The 19,966-nt window shown below is 41.4% G+C and overlaps 2 protein-coding genes across 2 annotated transcripts; one reads left to right on the plus strand and one right to left on the minus strand.

The window, feature by feature from the left end:
• Positions 1-1,841: 1,841 nt before the first annotated feature.
• Positions 1,842-3,554, plus strand: LOC308287719 (negative elongation factor C/D-like; the record flags this gene model as incomplete). Its single annotated transcript, XM_080728966.1, has 1 exon — positions 1,842-3,554. One exon carries the CDS (start codon positions 1,842-1,844, stop codon positions 3,552-3,554), a length of 1,713 nt encoding a protein of 570 aa, XP_080585092.1.
• Positions 3,555-5,679: 2,125 nt separating this feature from the next.
• Positions 5,680-19,682, minus strand: ifi44g (interferon induced protein 44g). The gene is made up of 7 exons (XM_080733679.1): positions 19,522-19,682; positions 15,694-15,846; positions 9,015-9,210; positions 8,176-8,328; positions 7,291-7,462; positions 6,186-6,286; positions 5,680-5,987 (listed from the first exon to the last, which is right to left on the minus strand). The coding sequence occupies exons 2-7, from the start codon at positions 15,843-15,845 to the stop codon at positions 5,775-5,777; spliced, it is 987 nt and encodes a 328-aa protein (XP_080589805.1). The 5' UTR covers position 15,846; positions 19,522-19,682; the 3' UTR covers positions 5,680-5,774.
• Positions 19,683-19,966: the final 284 nt, after the last annotated feature.

Here is a 19,966-nt window from a genome sequence, read left to right on the forward strand (position 1 = left end):
TCAAGGTGGGGGGTCCCCAGTTCAAATATGATTATTTTGAGGGGCACTGCCAGACGTCAGTCGTCTAGGTAGCACATAGACGACTATGTCATAGTCGACAGGCGTCTCTATGACGTCTGACATCACAGGTTGGTCAAATTAAGTCACAGAACCACTTCCGAGCCATGCTGTTCTCATGAGGATCCAGATGAGCTCCACATTAATTAGTGTGGTTGCCCTAACAGGGAAACCAGACTATAGTACTTGTCCGACATTTTCTTCCATCTTTCCAGATAAAACTTTATTTTTCCGCACTACTCCTCCCACCATTTTTATTGGCACACACTTGGTCAAATTGACCGGCCTCATCGGGATTGTGTACTTGCATTTTTCTAAGAGATACGTTATTTATAGTTTAATTTATATAAATGTATCAGTGAATTAATTTTGTCCATTGACTTGAATGGGAAAACTCACATAATATGGGCATATCTGCATGCCCATATATGGGCTTATACTGATGACATTGGGGAGGACCACATACCCGTATGGGCAAAAATGGACAAGGACTGACGGATACAGAGACATCTCCATCCATATATGGGCAGCAGCATGCATGTACTTATGACATCCACATAATGAACAAACAATCACACCCTGTGTGAAGTGAGCGATGCTATTTATGAGTTAATAACTTGCGCCAGAAGAGGGTGCAAGTACTGCGTTCGGTGTATCTGTGCGTCCCGTGCGTCTGTGTTTACATCATCCAATGGGAAGACCCTTGAAAAAACACAGGCGTCACCAACAAGTGCAAATTGTTATAAATAACAAGGCGCAAGTTGGCACCTCGGCAGAGTGCCAACTTGCCCACCCACCCACATACAGACAACTCCGAACAGCACTGATCACAGTAGCCTACTTGTGCACTCTGACTCTGCTTGTGTACAAGTAGGCCATTATGGCCACAAGTGCACAAGTGCGAGTTGGCACCTAGACAGAGTGCAGTCTAGTTGTTGGCTCGCTTTAGCAAGCACACATTAGTTGTCCACAATTTATATTTATTCCGCTGACAGATACAGAGATACCCATATATGGGCATGAAAGGGACACATGATAAGACAGAATTAATTTCCCAGCGGATTCCTCGTGATTCGTGTCACGGCAACCACACTTGCAATTTCCCAGAAATGCATCTTTCTAGTTTTCTTCTTTCTTCTAATATAACTCAGTTATAGTTATTTTATCTTTCAACATTAATCTCTTCACAGAAATAATAGATCTACAAGTTCAACTGATATGTTAACCACTTTATATATATATATAACTTAATTAAAGGAGTAGTTCACCCCCAAAATGACTGTTTTTCTATTGATTACTCACACCATGGAGATTTGAATTCAATAATATTTGTTTGTATTTGTCGCATTCCTAAGATAAATATGTTATTATAGTAAATGTAACCCCACTGATTCCGGATGGAGACCCAAATGGATTTGGGTCCCCATCCCTAATCAAGGGGTTACATTTATTGTAATCAAATTATTGTCTTAGCGACAAAAAAATAAAAAAAATATTAGAATTCAAATCTCCATGGCATGAGTGATCAATAGGAAAAAAAAGTCATTTGGGGGGGGGGGGGGGGGACTACTCTTTTATACTAATTAACCCCCTACACCCACTCCTACTTTGTCTAACACAGTGACATCACTGACTGTGTCACCCACTGCATAAATACAGTAAGTGTCTGAGAATATGGTTTATTATCTCTACTGACATCACTATGTTAATTATAACTACATTTTTTATTTTAGATGGACACAGAATATTATGCTAGTGACTACTGGGATGGTTCAGAGAGTATTATGGAGGCTGATGATAGTAATGTTGAAGGGGGAAATGATGCTGAGAAAATCCAAGATTGTCTTCAGAAGTTTTCTAGCAGAGACTACGTAATGGAGCCTGCAGTCTTCAACACCCTCAAAACGTATTTCAAAGCAGGGGGTTCTCAGGAACACGTCGTCCAGCTCTTGTCTGAGAACTACACTGCTGTGGCCCAGTCTGTCAACCTGCTGGCGGGGTGGCTCATCCAGATGGACGTGGACCAAAACGAGGTAGAGGAGCGCGTGGCGAATCATCTCAAGGGTCTTCTGATGAAGCACTTTGACCCTCAGAAAGCAGACTCAATCTTCAAAGACCATCCGAGCAGAAAGATCCCGGCATGGCTTGAACAAATGATAGCCCACGCTACATGGAGACACCTCTTCTACAAGCTGGCCGAGGCTCACCCAGACTGCCTGATGCTCAACCTCACAGTCAAGCTCATTTCGGACGCAGGGTACCAGGGCGAGATCACCAGCGTGTCAACGGCGTGTCAGCAGCTGGAGGTCTTCTTCGGGGTTCTGAGGACCTCTCTAGCCACGCTGCTCGACGAAGGAGAGAACAAGCTGGAAAAGAACCTTCCGGGATTCGCAAAAATGGTGTGCCACGGTGAGCACACATACCTTTTCGCCCAGGCCATGATGTCGGTCCTCTCGCAAGAGGCACAGGGTGGATCGACCATGCGTAGGATTAGCCAGGAGGTGCAGAGATTGGCACATCAGATGGGGCATGATGCCAGTCAGATAACACTTGCGCTGGGTACAGCGGCCGCATACCCCCGAGCGTGCCAAGCCATGGGGGCCATGCTGTCCAAAGGAGCTCTTAATCCCGCAGACATCACTGTCCTTTTCAAGATGTTCAGCAGCGGGGATGATCCGCCGCCTCCAGTGGAACTGATACGAGTGCCTGCCTTCTTGGACCTCTTCATGCAGTCCCTCTTTAAGCCCAGCTCAAAGATCAACCAGGACCATAAGCACAAGTACATTTACATCTTGGCCTATGCTGCCACCGTGGTCGAGACGTGGAAGAACAACAAGAGAGTCAATATCAACAAAGATGAGCTGGAGTCCACTTCTGAAGCCATCAGAACGGTCCATCACTTATGTTGTAACGAGATCAAAGGCACTACAGAACTGGTGGCTGAGCTCAGCCAGCTGTACGAGCGCATCCAGTTTCCAGTGGTCGCCGTGGGGGTTCTGAGGTGGGTGGATTGGACCGTGTCCGAGCCGTCCTACTTTCACCTCCAGACGGACCACACTCCGGTTCACTTGGCGCTGCTTGACGAGATCTGCACGTGCCACCAGCTGCTGCATCCACAGGTCCTCCAGCTCCTCATCAAGCTGTTCGAGGCTCAACATTCCCAGCTGGACGACATCGAGCAGCTGGAGCTGAAGAAAACGCTGCTGGATCGAATGGTTCACCTGCTGAGCCGTGGCTACGTTCTGCCTGTCGTCCGTTACATCCGCAAGTGTCTGGAGAAGCTCATCACGGACATCTCTCTCATCCGATACTTTGTCACCGAGGTGCTGGATGTTATCGCTCCTCCGTACACGTGGGACTTTGTTAAACTCTTCCTACCTATCCTGGAGAACGACAGCATCGCAGGCACAATTCCCACAGAAGGAGGCCTGCACGACCCTGTCGCTGAATTCATAGCTCATTGCAGGGATAATAGTCAAGCAATGATGATTAATTGATTCTGGAAGGACAGTTTGCTGGACATGAGCGTGTGAGCAATATTCTTCTACTGTATTGTGCTGGACATAGACAGGGCATAAGCTGAAAAAACCTGATTAAAGGGTATACAGTACCAAACGTTTCTTAGTTGATTCTTATGTATTCTTTCCTGTTGAATCCAGTTCTGCAATATACATGTTTGTGTTGTGCATAATTAATGAGATAATTAGCATATTAGACTCAAATATGTGAATTATCTCATTAATTATGCACAACACAATAATATACATTGCAGAAATGGATTGTATAGCCATGTTGAGGACCAACACAGGTGTTTCAATTTGTCTGATTGGCATAGAACCAATGTTCTACGCCAATCAGAACACCTGTGTTGGTCCTCAACATGGCCGGTGTAAAATATGTCAAAAGTCAAATATGCTAATTGTCTCATTACTTATGCACAACACAAAAATGTATATTGCAGAAATGGATTCTACAGGAAAAAATACATAAGAATCAACTGAGAAAAGTTTGGTACACCCTTTAATCAGGTTCTTACGGGAGTCAGCAGTATTCCATGTTAGACAATTATTCTTGTCTAACATGGAATAAGTGTTCATTTTCACACAGCCAATTGGATTTTTATGGTGTGGCTCTGTAGGATACAAGCCACCTCGAAGAGGTTCTGTGTGTGTACGTGTGCACGTGACCATGTGTGTCTGGGTAAAATCTCACAGAACGATAGATGGATCAGCACCACTTTTGTTTTATATATTTTTTCATTATGTCACATTCATTTTTTAATAAGATGAATACCGTTCAGATCAGCCTAGACAGCTGTCCACAGATATCTGCCAGGGTGGAGGGTGAAGATGTCATATTTTGGGACATTTCTCACCCGTTCACATTGCATAATTGAATACTTTATTAGTCAGAAATGTAAAGTCGGAGGTAGAGTAAGACATTTGGGCTAAAAGGATAACACACATTGCGAACGCGAGTACTGCCCACAAGCCAAATTAATATTAAAAAGGATGTCATACTGTATGTTTATATATAAATGTACGTTTTTAATTAATTTTGAAGTTGAATCTTATATTGGAAGTATAGGGTTGGATCAGGCTGAAACATACCCAACTTTTTTTTTTGTCATTACAGCAGTTTAATGCAATCAGGTGGGACTTTTCTGTTTGGATTCATGGGCTGTCAAGGCCAGAAAGTAGTTTTTTGCCACTCAGTAAGCGTTCCCGAATAATGACAAGCACAACGTGTTCTGAGCTTGTTGATCTGCTATTTTCTGCGAAAGCTTTCCACACAATACGGACACTGCGGTTTAAGTGGTTAACATAAAATAAATGAATGTAAAAATCTTTGTTGAAAATGAAAGTTTGGTCCTCATTTTGATACAGAAGAATAAGAAAGAACGTATTGATCTAAGCCGGAACACAATTGATTGATTACTAGAATGAACATGCTCTAAAAATGCACAGAAAGGTTGGGAACCGCATTGTTCTGTAATATATTTTCATTACATATTTGAAATAGGGCAATGTAGGGAAATGTAGTGGAGATAAAAGAACAATATTGTTCTTGGAAGGCTGATCACGTTGTCAACCTCACGTCAATGACTCAGCCATAACCATGTGTTGTCATGGAATCATGATATGCTCAAACATACAAACAGTCAGCCAAGGACTGACAGAACTATCAGTCGTTTAGCTGGGGACCCCCTGGAATCCCCATCAATGACCCCTTGGGGGTCTGTGGACCCCACTTTGAGAACAAATGATCTTGATGATATCCCAGGCAGCAGACAGCAGCACACTCACCCCCATCATGTGGGACATAATAATGTCACTGTCTGTAACCTGTGCTTCACAAGCAAGGAACACGTCATTCATTTTCAATCATGTGTTCATAATATACAGTAATTGGTCCTCAATAATGATCATTATAAGACAGCACAATTTCAGTCTACTCGCTCTGCATCTCATTGGTGGGCTGTAAAGAGAGTTCAGACATTTTTTTAATGTTTTTCAGTCCTACAAGTTTGAAATGTTTCAAATAAAATTATGTTCATTGTGTCTGAAATCAATGTGAAACCTTTCCCGAAATCTCTGCAATGGAAATAAGCCCTCTCTCGCTTTATTGTGTTTTATTAAACTTTTGACATATACGTACAAATATGTTTAAGCATAAGCATTTTGATCGATCAATCAATCAATCAATCAATCAATCAATCAATCAAGTAGGCCTGTGGAGGTTTTCTCTGTCATTTTTGGATGTGTGACTATACGGTCCTGGAAGTGGAGGTTGACGTACTGCAGTATGTGGTCAGCAGCCCTGAGCAGCAGAATGTCTGTGTTGATGTCCACTTCCAGCTCACTGGAGTAGTTCTTCACTGGAACTATGTAGGAGGTGCACATACCCAGCACTGCGGCGGCCTTGGACATCTAGTGGTATAGATGCATAATAGATATACTGATGAATGCTATTTATACCAGCGTACCAATTGTGTTTGTAAAGACGCTTGAGAAAGCCGGATGCACGGTGGATTAGAATCCACAAACTCCGCATAGGCGGGCAGATACATTACCACTGTGCCACCCAAGCGCCAATATCTGCATACTTTCGAGGAAAAACAAACTCACTGTTTGCTGAATGACTTGGCTGTTGTAAACCTGGCTGACATCTTTGGCTGTGTCCTGACACACCTTGTCCACATGAGTCAGCACCGCCACCTGGTGGACACCTGATAACACATATGGTCAGCACACATTAGCCTCTCCACCATAAATGTATGCCCCATTTTATTGTCGCAGGACATTGTCAAGTAAAAGTAGCAAGAATAGCTGATCTACAACGTTTTGGAGAAATGTTGCAAAGTTTCACCTACAGTATAATGACAAGCTCAAATTAGGGAGGCCAGGTTGAAAGAAGTAAAGTCTATCAATGTTTGACAAGAGCTTGTGACTAAACTAGACCAGGTCAACCTGGTTGTGCCAGACCCCCTGTCTGTCATCATCATTTATGACATCATGCCTTTTGTAGGCATGTCATCATCATGTCATCATCATATATACCCTTTATATAGAAAACCCGGACAGACAGACCGACATTTGCTTATGTAGGCCTACCCATTTCATGGGTCTGGCAATAACTACATTGGATCAATGAGAACACATTTGGTTATTTTTTTCCATGTCCAAAGTAACAGTTTTGGACATACAAGGTGATATTAACCAGTTGTGTAAAGTACTGTAATTGAAGTTCTTTTACTCCACAAACATTATATAAAAACTCTAGCTACTTAGTTGTCTCCTCCAGGAGAGTATGTTTTCGCCACTGTCTGTCCGTCCGCGTGTACGATTAGTTATTACCAGCTAATCTCCGGCGCCATTGGCCCGGTCACGGCCAAACTGTGCACACACACTCCCTGGATGCCAATTCAGAACCTCTGCTCCACATTTTTCACCTGTTCTAGCGCCACCATGAGGCCAATATTTCGTATTCAATCCTATTTGGCTAACTTTGCAGGATTGGTCTTTTTTTCTTTTCTTTTCTTTTTCTTTTTTTTTAAGATATTTCTGATAATGCGTTCCCAGTCTAAATGTTTTAAACCCCCTCCCCCTATGAAGAACATTCATGGGGGGCCCACAGTGATATACTTGTACCCAGGGACAAGAATTTGGTGCGGCACCCCTGAAAACATGTGAGTACTTCTTCCATCACTGATGGCTGAGGCTATGAACTCACCCAGGTCACCGATGTGCTCTCTGAGCTTTTGGAAGGTGCTGGCCAGACCTTTGGAATGACAGAGGACCTTGGAGGCGTCCAACACAAACACCACACAGTGCACCTTGTCCTGAACGCTGGGCTCCTTCACGTAGCCTGCACTCTCTGACGTCACCGGCTGCTCCGGGATAAACTTCATGACACCGACAAGGACAAGGAGGGTTTTTTGTACATGGATGCATAATATCATTGCTTGCATGGTTTATCCACCAGAGAGTAATATGCTTACACAAGTTATGTGAAGACCGAAAATGTCAGTATTTTTTGTTGTTTGTGTGTGTATGTAATGGTATTATGGTTTTAATTTGATTGTGAAGTGTGAATGTGTGGACATCAGGAAGAGTGGGGAAATATCTGTGCATTCCTCAACCACTATGGACCATTTGTTTAACCACAAAAGAATATACTTTATTTTACCCAAAAAATATATTATATATTATTTTAGTTTTCATCTAAAATGACAACATTTTGATTGTTGGATCTGAAATCATGAATTCACAAAATGTGAAGATATTCAAATTATAAAAAATATAAATAATAATTGAAAATGGACTTCCTTGGTCTACAAGTACTGGCAGCATGCAAAACAAATTGGCGTTGAACGGCCAAGCGGTTTGTGAGATGTACAGTACGTTGTAAAATCAATATTGCTCAATCGTTTCTGAGCAGTGGTGAAATGTTTTTTCCTGATACAGGGAAACAGTGGCCTTCAAGACACAATCTTCTGGATAAACACCATCAATTTCAAAGTTATTTTATTAGAACATCAGAATTACCTACTAACATCAACGACAACCAACCAGCCTGATAACAACACATCATCATGATCCCAGCAGCCCTCCTCACCTTGTGGCCGTCAGGGGTATGCCCTTTAACCACTGACAGGGCGTCAGGGAGGCTCAGTCCACTGGTCTCACCCTCTCCCAGTCCCATGACATCACACAGCACCAGGCCTGTAGGCTCCTCCCCTCCCTGACCGCGGATCGGGAATGACTGCAACTGGCACAAAATGGTAAAGTAAAGGGTGCACTTATATAGCATCTTTATCCAAAGTGCTTTACAACGTGCATTACATTCACGCACTGACGGCAGAGGCAGCCATGCAAGGCGCCAGACTGTTCGTCAGGAGCAGTTCGGGTTCATCAGTGTCTTGCTCGACACAGCCAGGAGGAGGATTACAAGATGATCGCTCTACTCCACCTCCTGAGCCACTGCCGCCAATAACAAGACATTTATTTTAAGATGTGGGCCGTATTATTAAAGCCACTAAACTGATTTAGATGTTGTTTTGGGTTATCAAGTGTTTGTCCCCGATAGAGGGTATGTGCGTGACATCATCATCAAAACTGGAGGTTATGCGGAAATGCCTACTGAGTGGAAAAAAACGACTTTCTGGCCTTGACAGCCCATACATCCAAACGGAAAAGTCCTATCTGATTGCATTAAACAACGTTAAACTCACTTTGCCACTCACTTTGCCACTCGATTTGCGATTCACTTTATGCATATGCATACCCTCTATACACTTGTCAACTTGTCATAGGTTACAAATTGTCTGGTTGTATGTTAGTGACCTAAGATTATAAATGAATGGTAAATAAATACTTGTCAATCTTAAACTCCAATGTATTGCGTAGAGCATTATGCAGACATTGCTCCTTCTTCCTGACCTTCATCATCCATACCTTCTTGGTGAAGCTGCCAGAGGCCGTTCCTACCATGGCGTGGTTGATCACTCTCCCACTGAAGACTGACTGCAGTGAGCTGATGAAGCTGGACTTCCCAGAACCCACGGGCCCCAGCAGCAGAACGCGGGCCCGGCTGGCCTCCTTGCTGCTGGGTTGGTACGAGCTGACGGACTCCCGCAGGGCATCCCTGTGGCTGGAGGGACACATGAAGACTTTCAGTTAAAGGAGTGTACTGGTTCACAATAATAAAGTGTGTATGTATGTGATAGTACAATATGTTATTGTTGTTTAACATGGTATAGATATCATTCTCAGTGTTAAAAGTCAATGCCATGATGTTTTGATCTGATAACTAATGCACGAGACGAGAATCTGCCCCACTCCAGGGACAGAAAGATTGACCAGCGAAATGTCAAAGTGTCCCGGACACTGGATAATGAGAAACCAAAACATTCTACATCCTTGCTTCTGAGTTCACGAGACTCAGTCACAACACCATCTCATGATCCATTGTTATGTGTAATTGTCCAATCATAATGTGACTAATGTATTTTATGCTGTACACATTCAACTATATATGTGGAATCATTATGCTTTGTACTCAGAGAGCTACGATGGGTGATTTTGCTCTTACTTTGAACTCTGACTAAACTTCAACACAAAAACGCATATTCTCCGGTGTGGTCTCATTCATTGTGTGGAGTATTTTATTATGATTGGGGAAAACTGTTTATCCATATGGAATATGATCCAAAATTCCATCAAATGGTCCCTCGAGCCGGATTAGCTCCGAGGAGATATTGGTCTCTTCCGCTGCTAGAACCAGTTAACAACCAGCCGGGGATATTATCAGACGTTTCCCCTGACTCCCACGGAAAGGACTATCTCCCACACGTTTTTTCCTCCTGCGCGAGGAGAAATTACCTTGGGACGCCCCGAGCACAGGGAGGCAGAAAACACCTGCCGAAATCTAAACAACCTTTTTACAAACGGAACAATTGCACCATTTTTGAGCTTGAAGCCTCTCTCCAAAGCTTGGGGAATGAACTGATAACAGCTTTAATGGCTAAGATAGACAATGAGGAAATGAAACCGGTTGTTTCTAGGTGCCCCACAATTGCACCATTTTTGCCCATATGGAGAAAGGAATTCGGATATGATGACTCTCTCCCACATCAACATATCGATAAAATCTTACAACGGTCTGAAGAAAGCCGAAATGGAGGCAGCCAGGGTTGGCTCTGGCACAGCGTTCCACACCAGGGACCGGACACAGACAGTTTCTCTCACAGAGACTTGAGAGGCGGGCTTCATTCTCACACACTGTCCTAATTCAACAGAACCCAGGTCATACGTTTATACCTGCTGTCTTAAGAGTCTAGCTAGCTCTTAACACAGCTGCGTTTTTATTGTTTAATGTTTTGTAGTCTATTGTTTTTGTCGCTTTTTGTTACATGTTTTGAGGACATAGCAGCCGTTTGGCCACGGAGATTGCTTGTCTAAGGTTGGGTTTGTATCAGTACGAGACTTCAATATAGATTTCATTTTATGCTCTAGAACGGCTGTTTCAAGAAGTTCTGAGACGAAATCTTTTTATTTGGGGCCAGAACATATTTTGTTCTGAAGGAATGTCTCTTCGGCCAGTACGATAACCCAATACGGCTGATTAGAGCCACTTAATCACATAAGAAATAGCGTGGTTATTTTAATTAGGAGATTTCACTTTATGCTCTAGAACCGAACGTTCTGACGGAAATCTTCATGCTTTAAGCTTCGTTTTCGTCTTATCTTATTTTATTTTATTTTATTTCCGTCTCAGGCGACTCTGAGATGTTGAATACAGGAGCTTTTTATCTCAGCGCTCCTAAGAACATTTTTAAGAAACATGACCATTCAAGCTAAAAAAGCCCCCTGCTCCGAGAAGCAGTGTTTTTATCGTGTAAAACCTGGACCCACACGGATGAAAGGTTACAATCTAAACCCAGAACCTCTTTTTAACCCGGACCTCAAGTCATTCTGGAAGATCATCGGGGACTCCCAGTTATCAACACTGCCTAAAACTTTTCCTGGAACATGTCAATGGATATGTGCGGAGCTGTGGAGAAATCGGACAGTATTTGCCACTGGATGTTCGAACCTCATCAGGAAGGAACAGAGGACGCAAGCAATGTTTTCAAGATGCTGAAGGGCTTGACAGAGCCCCCCCCCCCCCCCCCCCCCAGCCGAACCTGGCTGGCCTTTCACTCACAACGCGATGGGACGCGTTGTGAGCTTGTAGATCTGCTACGTGACTTTCATGGATTACAATGTCCCGAAAAGAACAAACACTCTTGACCCTTGGGACGCCCCGAGATAATGGTACTATATATTTTGTTTACTTTTGACTAAGAACGACTTCTGGAAAGAAAAAAAAAGAAAAATCAAGTTCTGACTGACAAACCTGTGTGTTAAATGTTTTTGATAATCTATCTCTGTCTAATCATCTCTAATCCAATTTTCCTCCCCTGGTTACATTTCGGTTTGTCTATTATGAAAGCAAGAAAATCAAACCAAGTATAAAGTGAGCGGTGCTACTTCTGTGTACAATATGGTACAATATGTGCTTGGCTTATGCTGCTTGCTTGCTGCTTGCCCGCGCTCGCTTGACCGATGCTTACATTTTGGTTTATTATTGTTTTATTTTGGAAAAAAAACTGAGGGGATTGCTGGAATTGTTTTTTATTTCATTTTTCTTATTTTTACCTTGAGAGGCCACGAGCCGATTCAGTTTCTGTGTGACCTTGCTCTCTCTTTCTCTCTCAAAAATGGGTTTCATTCGCTCTTGTTCTGTATAATCTACTGTTTACATTCTAATACAGGGCTTGATAACAATGTGCTGGGGTTATATTTGAATCTGTCTTGGGTTTTTCTCCCTCTGTATTGTGTTCTAACTCACTTGCCTGGTTTGCAAAACTAGGAATTATTTACACATATGACTGTCTCTCCCTCTCTCTCTCAAAGGGGATCTCATTCGCTCTTGTTATGACTACACTCGTACTGATAACAACCAACGCTTGGGTTTATTTGAATGTTTCTATGTCTTAATAATTTTTTTCTTCCCATCAATGACAGGTGGGCTTTATTTTATTTTAGGGGACAGGACGGACTAATGACATGGCAGAACAGGTATAGTGGAACTAACTCCACTAACTCGCTACCAACTTAACTGACTGATTATCAGTGACTGACTGACTGACTGTTTTATTTCAATTTTATTTTAACCTGTTTAATTTCATGACTGTTTATTTTATTTTAACCAGTTTTCTCCTGTCCTCCTGTTTTGTCGTGAAAAACACTATTTCCTGTGTAACAACTGAACGTTGTTCTTTCAAACCACATCTTATGGACATGAACCAAAAACATTTACTTTTACCATTCTTAACACATAAACTGCAGTATGGGTTAAGGATGGAAGAGGCCTAGCCCTGCTTTACTCAACCTTTAATTTCTCATGTTGGTTTATTTTTGGTAATACTTTATCCTCTTTACTTGAGTAAAAGCAGGCTGAGACGGTTCCAAAAACAATTTAGATGGCTGGGCTCCATTCAAACCCGTTCAGTCAAATTCCACAATTATTACAACCCTACTGGGCTTATACGGGATTACACATTATGAAAAAAAAAAAAAAAAAAAAAAAAAAAAAAGACATTATGATTATGTTATGTGTTTCTATTTAATTTTTCTTATTTTTATTTCTTTAAAGTTTCATTCATTTTCTGGTTAGAGAGGCTTTAAACAGGCCTCGCTAACTATTGTATGGTACACTTCCCCCCTCACAGGCCTGGAAGCTCACTCTAACTCTGACAGTGAGCAGAGTCATTGTCCTTTACTGTACCTCGGTACCCTACTGTACCTCGGTACCATCTGTTTCTCATTTAACCATATTACCTCCAAACATCAACAAAACAATTTTTGTCACACCCAATATTTTTGGCTGTGGCAAACGGGAGGGAATGTGTTTGGAATTAATATTTAGAATTAATATTTTCGAATTAATATTTTTTCATTTAATTTTATTTCTTTCATATTTTCATTTTCTGAATTCATATTTCATTTTCTGATTTCATATTTTCATATTTCATTTTGTTTTCATTTCATCCCATTTAAATATATTTCATTTTGTGAAGTTGATTCCAATCAATACAGGGTTAATCTGTTTCCCCTAACAGAACAAACTGACACAACTTGTGTCCTCTTTTGGTGATGTATCTAAACATTTCAATTCAATTTCTATATATAAATACCTTATTGCCTTACATTATGGATTGATTTGTCCCTGTCTTTTCCCTTGTCTTACAGATAAAGATATTTTGAGATGATAATTGAGAATGAGTTGACAGACACATACTTCACTGCATGTCTGTCCAAAGTGGAAATGTCAAAAAGGATGAGTGAAAAATCCATATGTATTTCGTGAGTATGAAACTGCATCACACACGTTTTCCCGCTGTAAAGTTTTCTTCCAGACCTTGACTCGGACAAAAGCCAGTAAGGAGGAATAGACAGTTGGCTTTAAGGCGGCTCCGGTTTGACACCTCACTATAAATGTCCCCAACCTGCAGGGACAATTAAGACCACTCATTACCTAAAGGTAACCTCGGAGGTGTACGAATTATGACCGCCAAACGGCTGATTTTCGGATGCTGTCTAAATACATTTTGAATGCTTTTGTCTTTAACCTAAATTATGGTAAAGAGTCAAGTTCGTCTTGTTTTGACTAAAATCGGCCCCAAATTGTAATAACCACCCGGGAGCGTGATGCTGATGTGTTTTTATCTTGCTTGACATGGATAATTTCCAATCAATCTTCGACACATTGAACCTTTGTAAAATACATATATATAATAATTAATAATTAAGACAATAAAAATCTTTTACCTCTACTTAAAAAACAAAAACAAAAACAAAGTTCAATTATGATATTCTGATTTAAATACCTTTGGAAATATACAGTTCTTTTGACTCTACTCTTCAAAAACTATCGAAATGTTTTTGACTTAAATTGTTCAATTATTATGTTCTGTTTCAAATACCTTAAAAAAAAAGTTTAACCCATGTTTTCTTCCCTTGTTGTTTATGCTGCCTTGACATTTAACACTTCAAATGCTATCTCAGGAGGGAATTGATAGTACAATATGTTATTGTTGTTTAACATGGTATAGATATCATTCTCAGTGTTAAAAGTCAATGCCATGATGTTTTGATCTGATAACTAATGCACGAGACGAGAATCTGCCCCACTCCAGGGACAGAAAGATTGACCAGCGAAATGTCAAAGTGTCCCGGACACTGGATAATGAGAAACCAAAACATTCTACATCCTTGCTTCTGAGTTCACGAGACTCAGTCACAACACCATCTCATGATCCATTGTTATGTGTAATTGTCCAATCATAATGTGACTAATGTATTTTATGCTGTACACATTCAACTATATATGTGGAATCATTATGCTTTGTACTCAGAGAGCTACGATGGGTGATTTTGCTCTTACTTTGAACTCTGACTAAACTTCAACACAAAAACGCATATTCTCCGGTGTGGTCTCATTCATTGTGTGGAGTATTTTATTATGATTGGGGAAAACTGTTTATCCATATGGAATATGATCCAAAATTCCATCAGTATGTATGTACAGTATGTCTATATATATATTAGGACTGTCAAAATTGGCCAAAAATGAATATTCCCTTTATATTCTTCAACGATGCGCTCATTATGCTGTGATGGAAGTTGGGGAACAACCACTACATGAAACGGGCAATTATAATCTAACCAATTGATCATTTTTTGGTTTGAATCAAATTAAGGTAGTCTACAAGAGTAGTGTGACATGGGGGGAGTTTTACCGTGGCCGTGGGTAAGACCGTGAGACTCTGTGAGAGACAAGAATCCATACTTTTTACATCGTGTTTTCGGTGGCGAAGTCTCGTAAACAGTCTGCTTGTAAACAGTCTGCCTTCCCTTCACTACCAAATGAATAGCCGGTTTCAGCTTGACTTGTTATCATTCTGAATCAATTGAAGTTACATTGTGTGATTAAACGTGAGCAGGTCTAACTCCGGGGCAAAGCTATGTGTCAGTATGTGTGTGCCGTCTGTCTGCGAGGCTTACGGACGGTCAGTGTGAAGCAAAACAGCAACTGGTTTATTCTTCGCTGTATGACGGTGTCGCTAAACCACCCTTAATCTACAAGCCCACAACGTATTTGATCAGCGACGCATTGTGGACTTGTAGATGAGCTCACTTTTGCAGCGGCGAGTGGAGACTTCTGCCTCGCGAGACCAGCCGCCTTTTAACGTTACATGTGCCCAGAGTCCCGCCGCTCTACACCAGAGAATTTGCGCGTTCATGTCGGTTCATGCATGCGATTCCCACATATACACACTCGCACTAACGTCCAGTGTAACGCGAGCCCCGCATACGCAGGCTTTAAAATAGGACTGGATCTATAAGTGCATGTGTGCGTATTGCGGGAATCACGTGCCTGCCCGCGCAGATTCTCTGGTGTAGTACGGCCGTAATACATACCGGCCGGCACACCAGTTCGCTAACTTGTGAAAAATGAAAATAAAATTAAATAAAATCTCATCAAATCTCCCCTATAGCTAGTATACACAACAGTGAAAGTACTCACTCCACAGTCCACTGCACTTCCCTCCATGGAGACTTCAGCTTGTGCTGCAGCCAGGCAGTTTCTTTGAGTACCTCATCTCCCTCTTTGGCAGCACTGGCCTTGACATTACCACCAAATGATGGGGCTGGGGCACTTCCAAAGCTAAACGCCATGCTGATGAATACAAGAAAACAGTATGGAATTTAATTTTAGTAATTTCCAGGTCTGGATAAGTATGGAAAAAAGAAAATAGAGCATGGGAAAACATGTTTGCTTCCAGACTATATCCCCTATTCTGTTTCTAAAATATACAATTTGGAATTTCTCAAAATTAATCTTACATGCTAGCCTGGTTCCAGACCCGTTAGCCACGCCCCTTTAAGAGAATATGTTTTTGCGATTCAGAGTGAATCGAAATGTCAATTCAGGATTAGATTAGAGTGTCAGGCTACTTACATGCTGTTTTTACTGCCATTGCAGCATTGCATAATATACATAGCAACACAAATAATCTAAAACCATGTTTGAACATTCATGCAGTCATGTAATTATGAGAAAAGTAAACAGGCTATCTTTTCTGCATAAGGAAACCTGGCCATGGATCAAGTCTGCATTCATACATGTGCTGTCGCCTCACAGTTTGATTCCCACTGGGGACGCTGTTCGCGCAATGAGTAGCCTACTGTAGGTAGCACTGCGCCGGTTTTTATACATTTTGAACTTGTGAAATGGGACATTCTGCACAATGACTACTTTAAAGGAGTAGTTCACCCCCAAAATGACTTTTTTTCTATTGATTACTCAGGCCATGGAGAGTAGAGTTCAATAATATTTTTTGTTTTTTGTCACATTCCTAAGACAAAAATGTGATAACAATAAATTTACCCCCATTGATTCCGGATGGTGACCCGTTTCGAAACGGGTCACCATCCGGAATCAATGGGGGAAAATTTACTCGAATCAAAATTTTGTCTTAGGAATGTGACAAAAACCAAAAAATATTATTGAACTCTCCATGGCCTGAGTAATGATGATATGATGTGATGACATTGTAAATACTTTTTGTACCAAAACGTTTGCTAAATATCTGATCTAAGCTGATTTAAGTAAATCTATATTTTTATATTATATCTAAGTACCAAAAGCCAATGTTTTACAGTATTGTCCCACAGTCAGGTTACTAGAGTTCATTTCAAGGTTCATCCACTCACGCACAGTCCTGTCTCACACGCACGCCAGCATGCACCTAGAGCGTGATCAGCTCATGCTCACCTCATGTCACCAATGATATAGTAGTGCATGCTCTGTGACTCAGCCGCCTTGAAAAAGCTACATTTCTCTGTTATCTTCTGTGAATGATGTTTTGCACCTGTTTTGCACAAGTCAGCCTGTACGTGCAGATACCCGCACCCACGCACTTGCGGGGTCTCAGCCGCCTTGGAAAAGCTACATTTCTCTGTTATCTGTAAAGAGAAACCCAACGATTCCTGGCACAGCCCAGGGGCGGGGGAAGGAGGAGTGAAGATCACGTGGTGATGGGGCGGAGGCAGACAGCCTTGCCCCCCTGAGTGTGTGGCCCAATCATGCCTGCCCAGCTGAAGAAACATCCAATAGAGTCCAGCCCGGGACTCCTCCCACGAACCAATCAGAAAGTCTCACCTCCCCTGCTGAAGACCTGCGAAATACTATAAAGACTCTTGTTACTTTCATTTTGCGTCCGTCTCTACGAGAACACTACAGCTGGCTGTTGTGTACTTTACTGAACGAACCTCTTGGTACCGGTACTTGGATTATTTTCTCTTTTGTCTCCTTACATAGATTTTACTTAGAACTTAGAATAGCCCATTTGTGCAAACGGTATTGATATAATAAAGTTAACTGCTATTATTTTAAATAGAAGTCTCCTGTTTTTAGTATTGATTTCACTGGCACATCCATACTCATTCTTGTTCTACGCATAACCTCACCTTCTGAAGTTTTAGTGCAACTTAGGCGGAGTAGAGAGGCTCGGGCCTCGAGCCTTGTTCTTCTCGTTTGGAGAGAGGTTCTTCCAGTAATCAATAGAAAAAAAGTCATTTTGGGGGGTAAACTACTCCTTTAAGTACAGTTTTATACCAATACCTTTGTACTTTTAGTCAAGTAAACTTTGAGTTCCGGACTTTTACTTGTAACAGAGTAGGCTACTTCTACATTGCAGTATTGATACTTTTACTTAAAGGCCTGCTGACACGCTCCGAAATTATAAAAGTATGATACAGTAGGTCACGTGGTCTCTCTGAAAACAGTCTGAAATAGTCTGAAACTCATGTCACAGTGTAATCTGCCCCTCGCCCCCCAACAACAGCTGACAAAGCAAGTACAGTAAATTAATTTGATTGGCTTCTAATTGCATCATAAACATATTAACTAATATTTTAAGATTACTTTTTAAAGTGACAGTACACCTTTAGATGACAGGCCTGTGATTAGATGAGTGGCTTTATAGTCATTTATTAAACAGCGTTGATATGATTTACCTAATTTAACCGCCAATAAAGCAAAGTCAACAGACTTTAGTTCTCCTTTCTAGCTTAAGTTAGGCTACTGGTGAATTGTAGCAGGCCTACATGAACATCCCTTATGTTACTGTAGCAGTTGACATTTACATGACAAAATCTCAAAACCATTGCTCTGTTTTAGGATTGCCTGGGTTTTGTTAACCACTTTCAATGTGGGGTCCTTATTTTGGTTATGTCATTATAATATTGTGCAATAATAATAGTAGCCAATAGCCATTAAATAAAACGTTTTTTTTTTTTTTTTTTTTTATGATGCAGACAATCTCGAGTCCATGCGTTTCCCGACGGGTCTGTCAGAGCTTCACCGGGAGCAATGCGGGAGGTGAAAGCGATGGACCAGAGCTAACTGACACAGTGCACATAATTTGAACTTTGTTGCCTACAGTCCACTGAGTCCAGTCCAGTAACTAAATATGTCAAGAAAGCATATGTGGCGCGCGCTGCTATGTTAATTCAAATCAATTGTTTTACAATATAATTGAATGCAATGTCAATGTGTTGACTGATGTGTTGCTATATTTTCATACCTGACTTATCCAAAGCTGTAAATGTTGGAATCAAGTGAGGAAAAAACGGAGTCATGAAGTCCACACTCCACAGTAGGCTATATGGTCTGCTTTAGATCAGAGACTGGCGTTTTGGATAAACGAAACTTAGCCTACTTAGCAAACATGAAAGTGAAACTAGAAACGGGGGGGTTGGCTTATGACAGGTTTACGATTAAATGAAACTCTGAATACTACACTACTAAAGACTACTTCAGTTGGACAGAAACTGAAGGAGTAGGCGAATATATAAGTGTTTTACAAAACTATGCCTCCTGGTGGTGCTATAACAGGCCAATGTGAAAACGGGGACATTTCTTTCTTGAGTCTAGCCTTGGTTGGCATTGTATTGAACATCTCACATAAAAAGTTAGTTCTATCCTAGTCATTATTTATTTTGTTTTGTTTTGTTTTGTTTGTAAGCATTGTATTTAATTTCTAATTGCACTTTCGTTTCAGTAATTTTTGCATTATGCTTCAATACAATGAAGACTTATTACACTTTTGAAATTAATTGAATAGGACTATCCTTCATGCTGGAGTCTGCAATTAAAATGAGGCACCAGCAGGTGGCAGTACCGTCACGGTCCATCTTTGAACCTGTCAACGATGACCCGGAACTCCTTTACATTGTTATTGTTTGTTGTAGGCTAATAGAGGTATGCTACAGACACCGAGCGTTAATGTCAGTCAGCTGTTCCCATTTTTTAATATAATAATAATAATAAATAAAATCATGGCTTTACTACAAACACTGAAGTCCTTTGTCAACGAGCGTCTCTCTACAGCCGCTGAAGAGATATTTGTGGTGGTTGAAAGGATCATAACGGAATATGAGGACCAAGCCTTCAGCTCCAAACAACAGATCGAGCAGCAACGTAGAATCCTCGATGGGCTTTTGAGACCACACAGAACAGGTTGGCAGACTGAGGTTTCAGTCACATGACATAGCTGTCTGTAGCAGTGTTATAAACAAACACAGGGCATGACATTACGGCTCGCTTGTCCTGTTGTCCGGGACAACTACATCTTTATGGACAAGTTCATTAAAATGGACCCCTTGTCCGTCCTTTGGACAAGTGTGCGTCCCAAGGTTTCACTTTTTCTGTGATGTTCCTAGCAGCTTTGTGCTGTATGCAGACTTACTGAGTCCATAGTCTGTGTGGGCCAAGGGTGGTATTATTATTTGTT

Source organism: Nannobrachium achirus (assembly GCF_963921795.1).
Source record: "Nannobrachium achirus genome assembly, chromosome: 1".
Lineage (NCBI taxonomy): Eukaryota > Metazoa > Chordata > Actinopteri > Myctophiformes > Myctophidae > Nannobrachium > Nannobrachium achirus.

Excerpts from the sequence above, each read along its gene's own strand:
- ifi44g (XM_080733679.1), bottom strand. The coding sequence starts at position 15,845 with ATGGCGTTTAGCTTTGGAAGTGCCCCAGCCCCATCATTTGGTGGTAAT. Across the intron at positions 7,463-8,175 it reads ATACCCCTGACGGCCACAAG|TTTATCCCGGAGCAGCCGGT; the intron begins GTGAGGAGGGCT and ends GGTGTCATGAAG. Across the intron at positions 5,988-6,185 it reads GCCAAGTCATTCAGCAAACA|ATGTCCAAGGCCGCCGCAGT; the intron begins GTGAGTTTGTTT and ends CTATACCACTAG.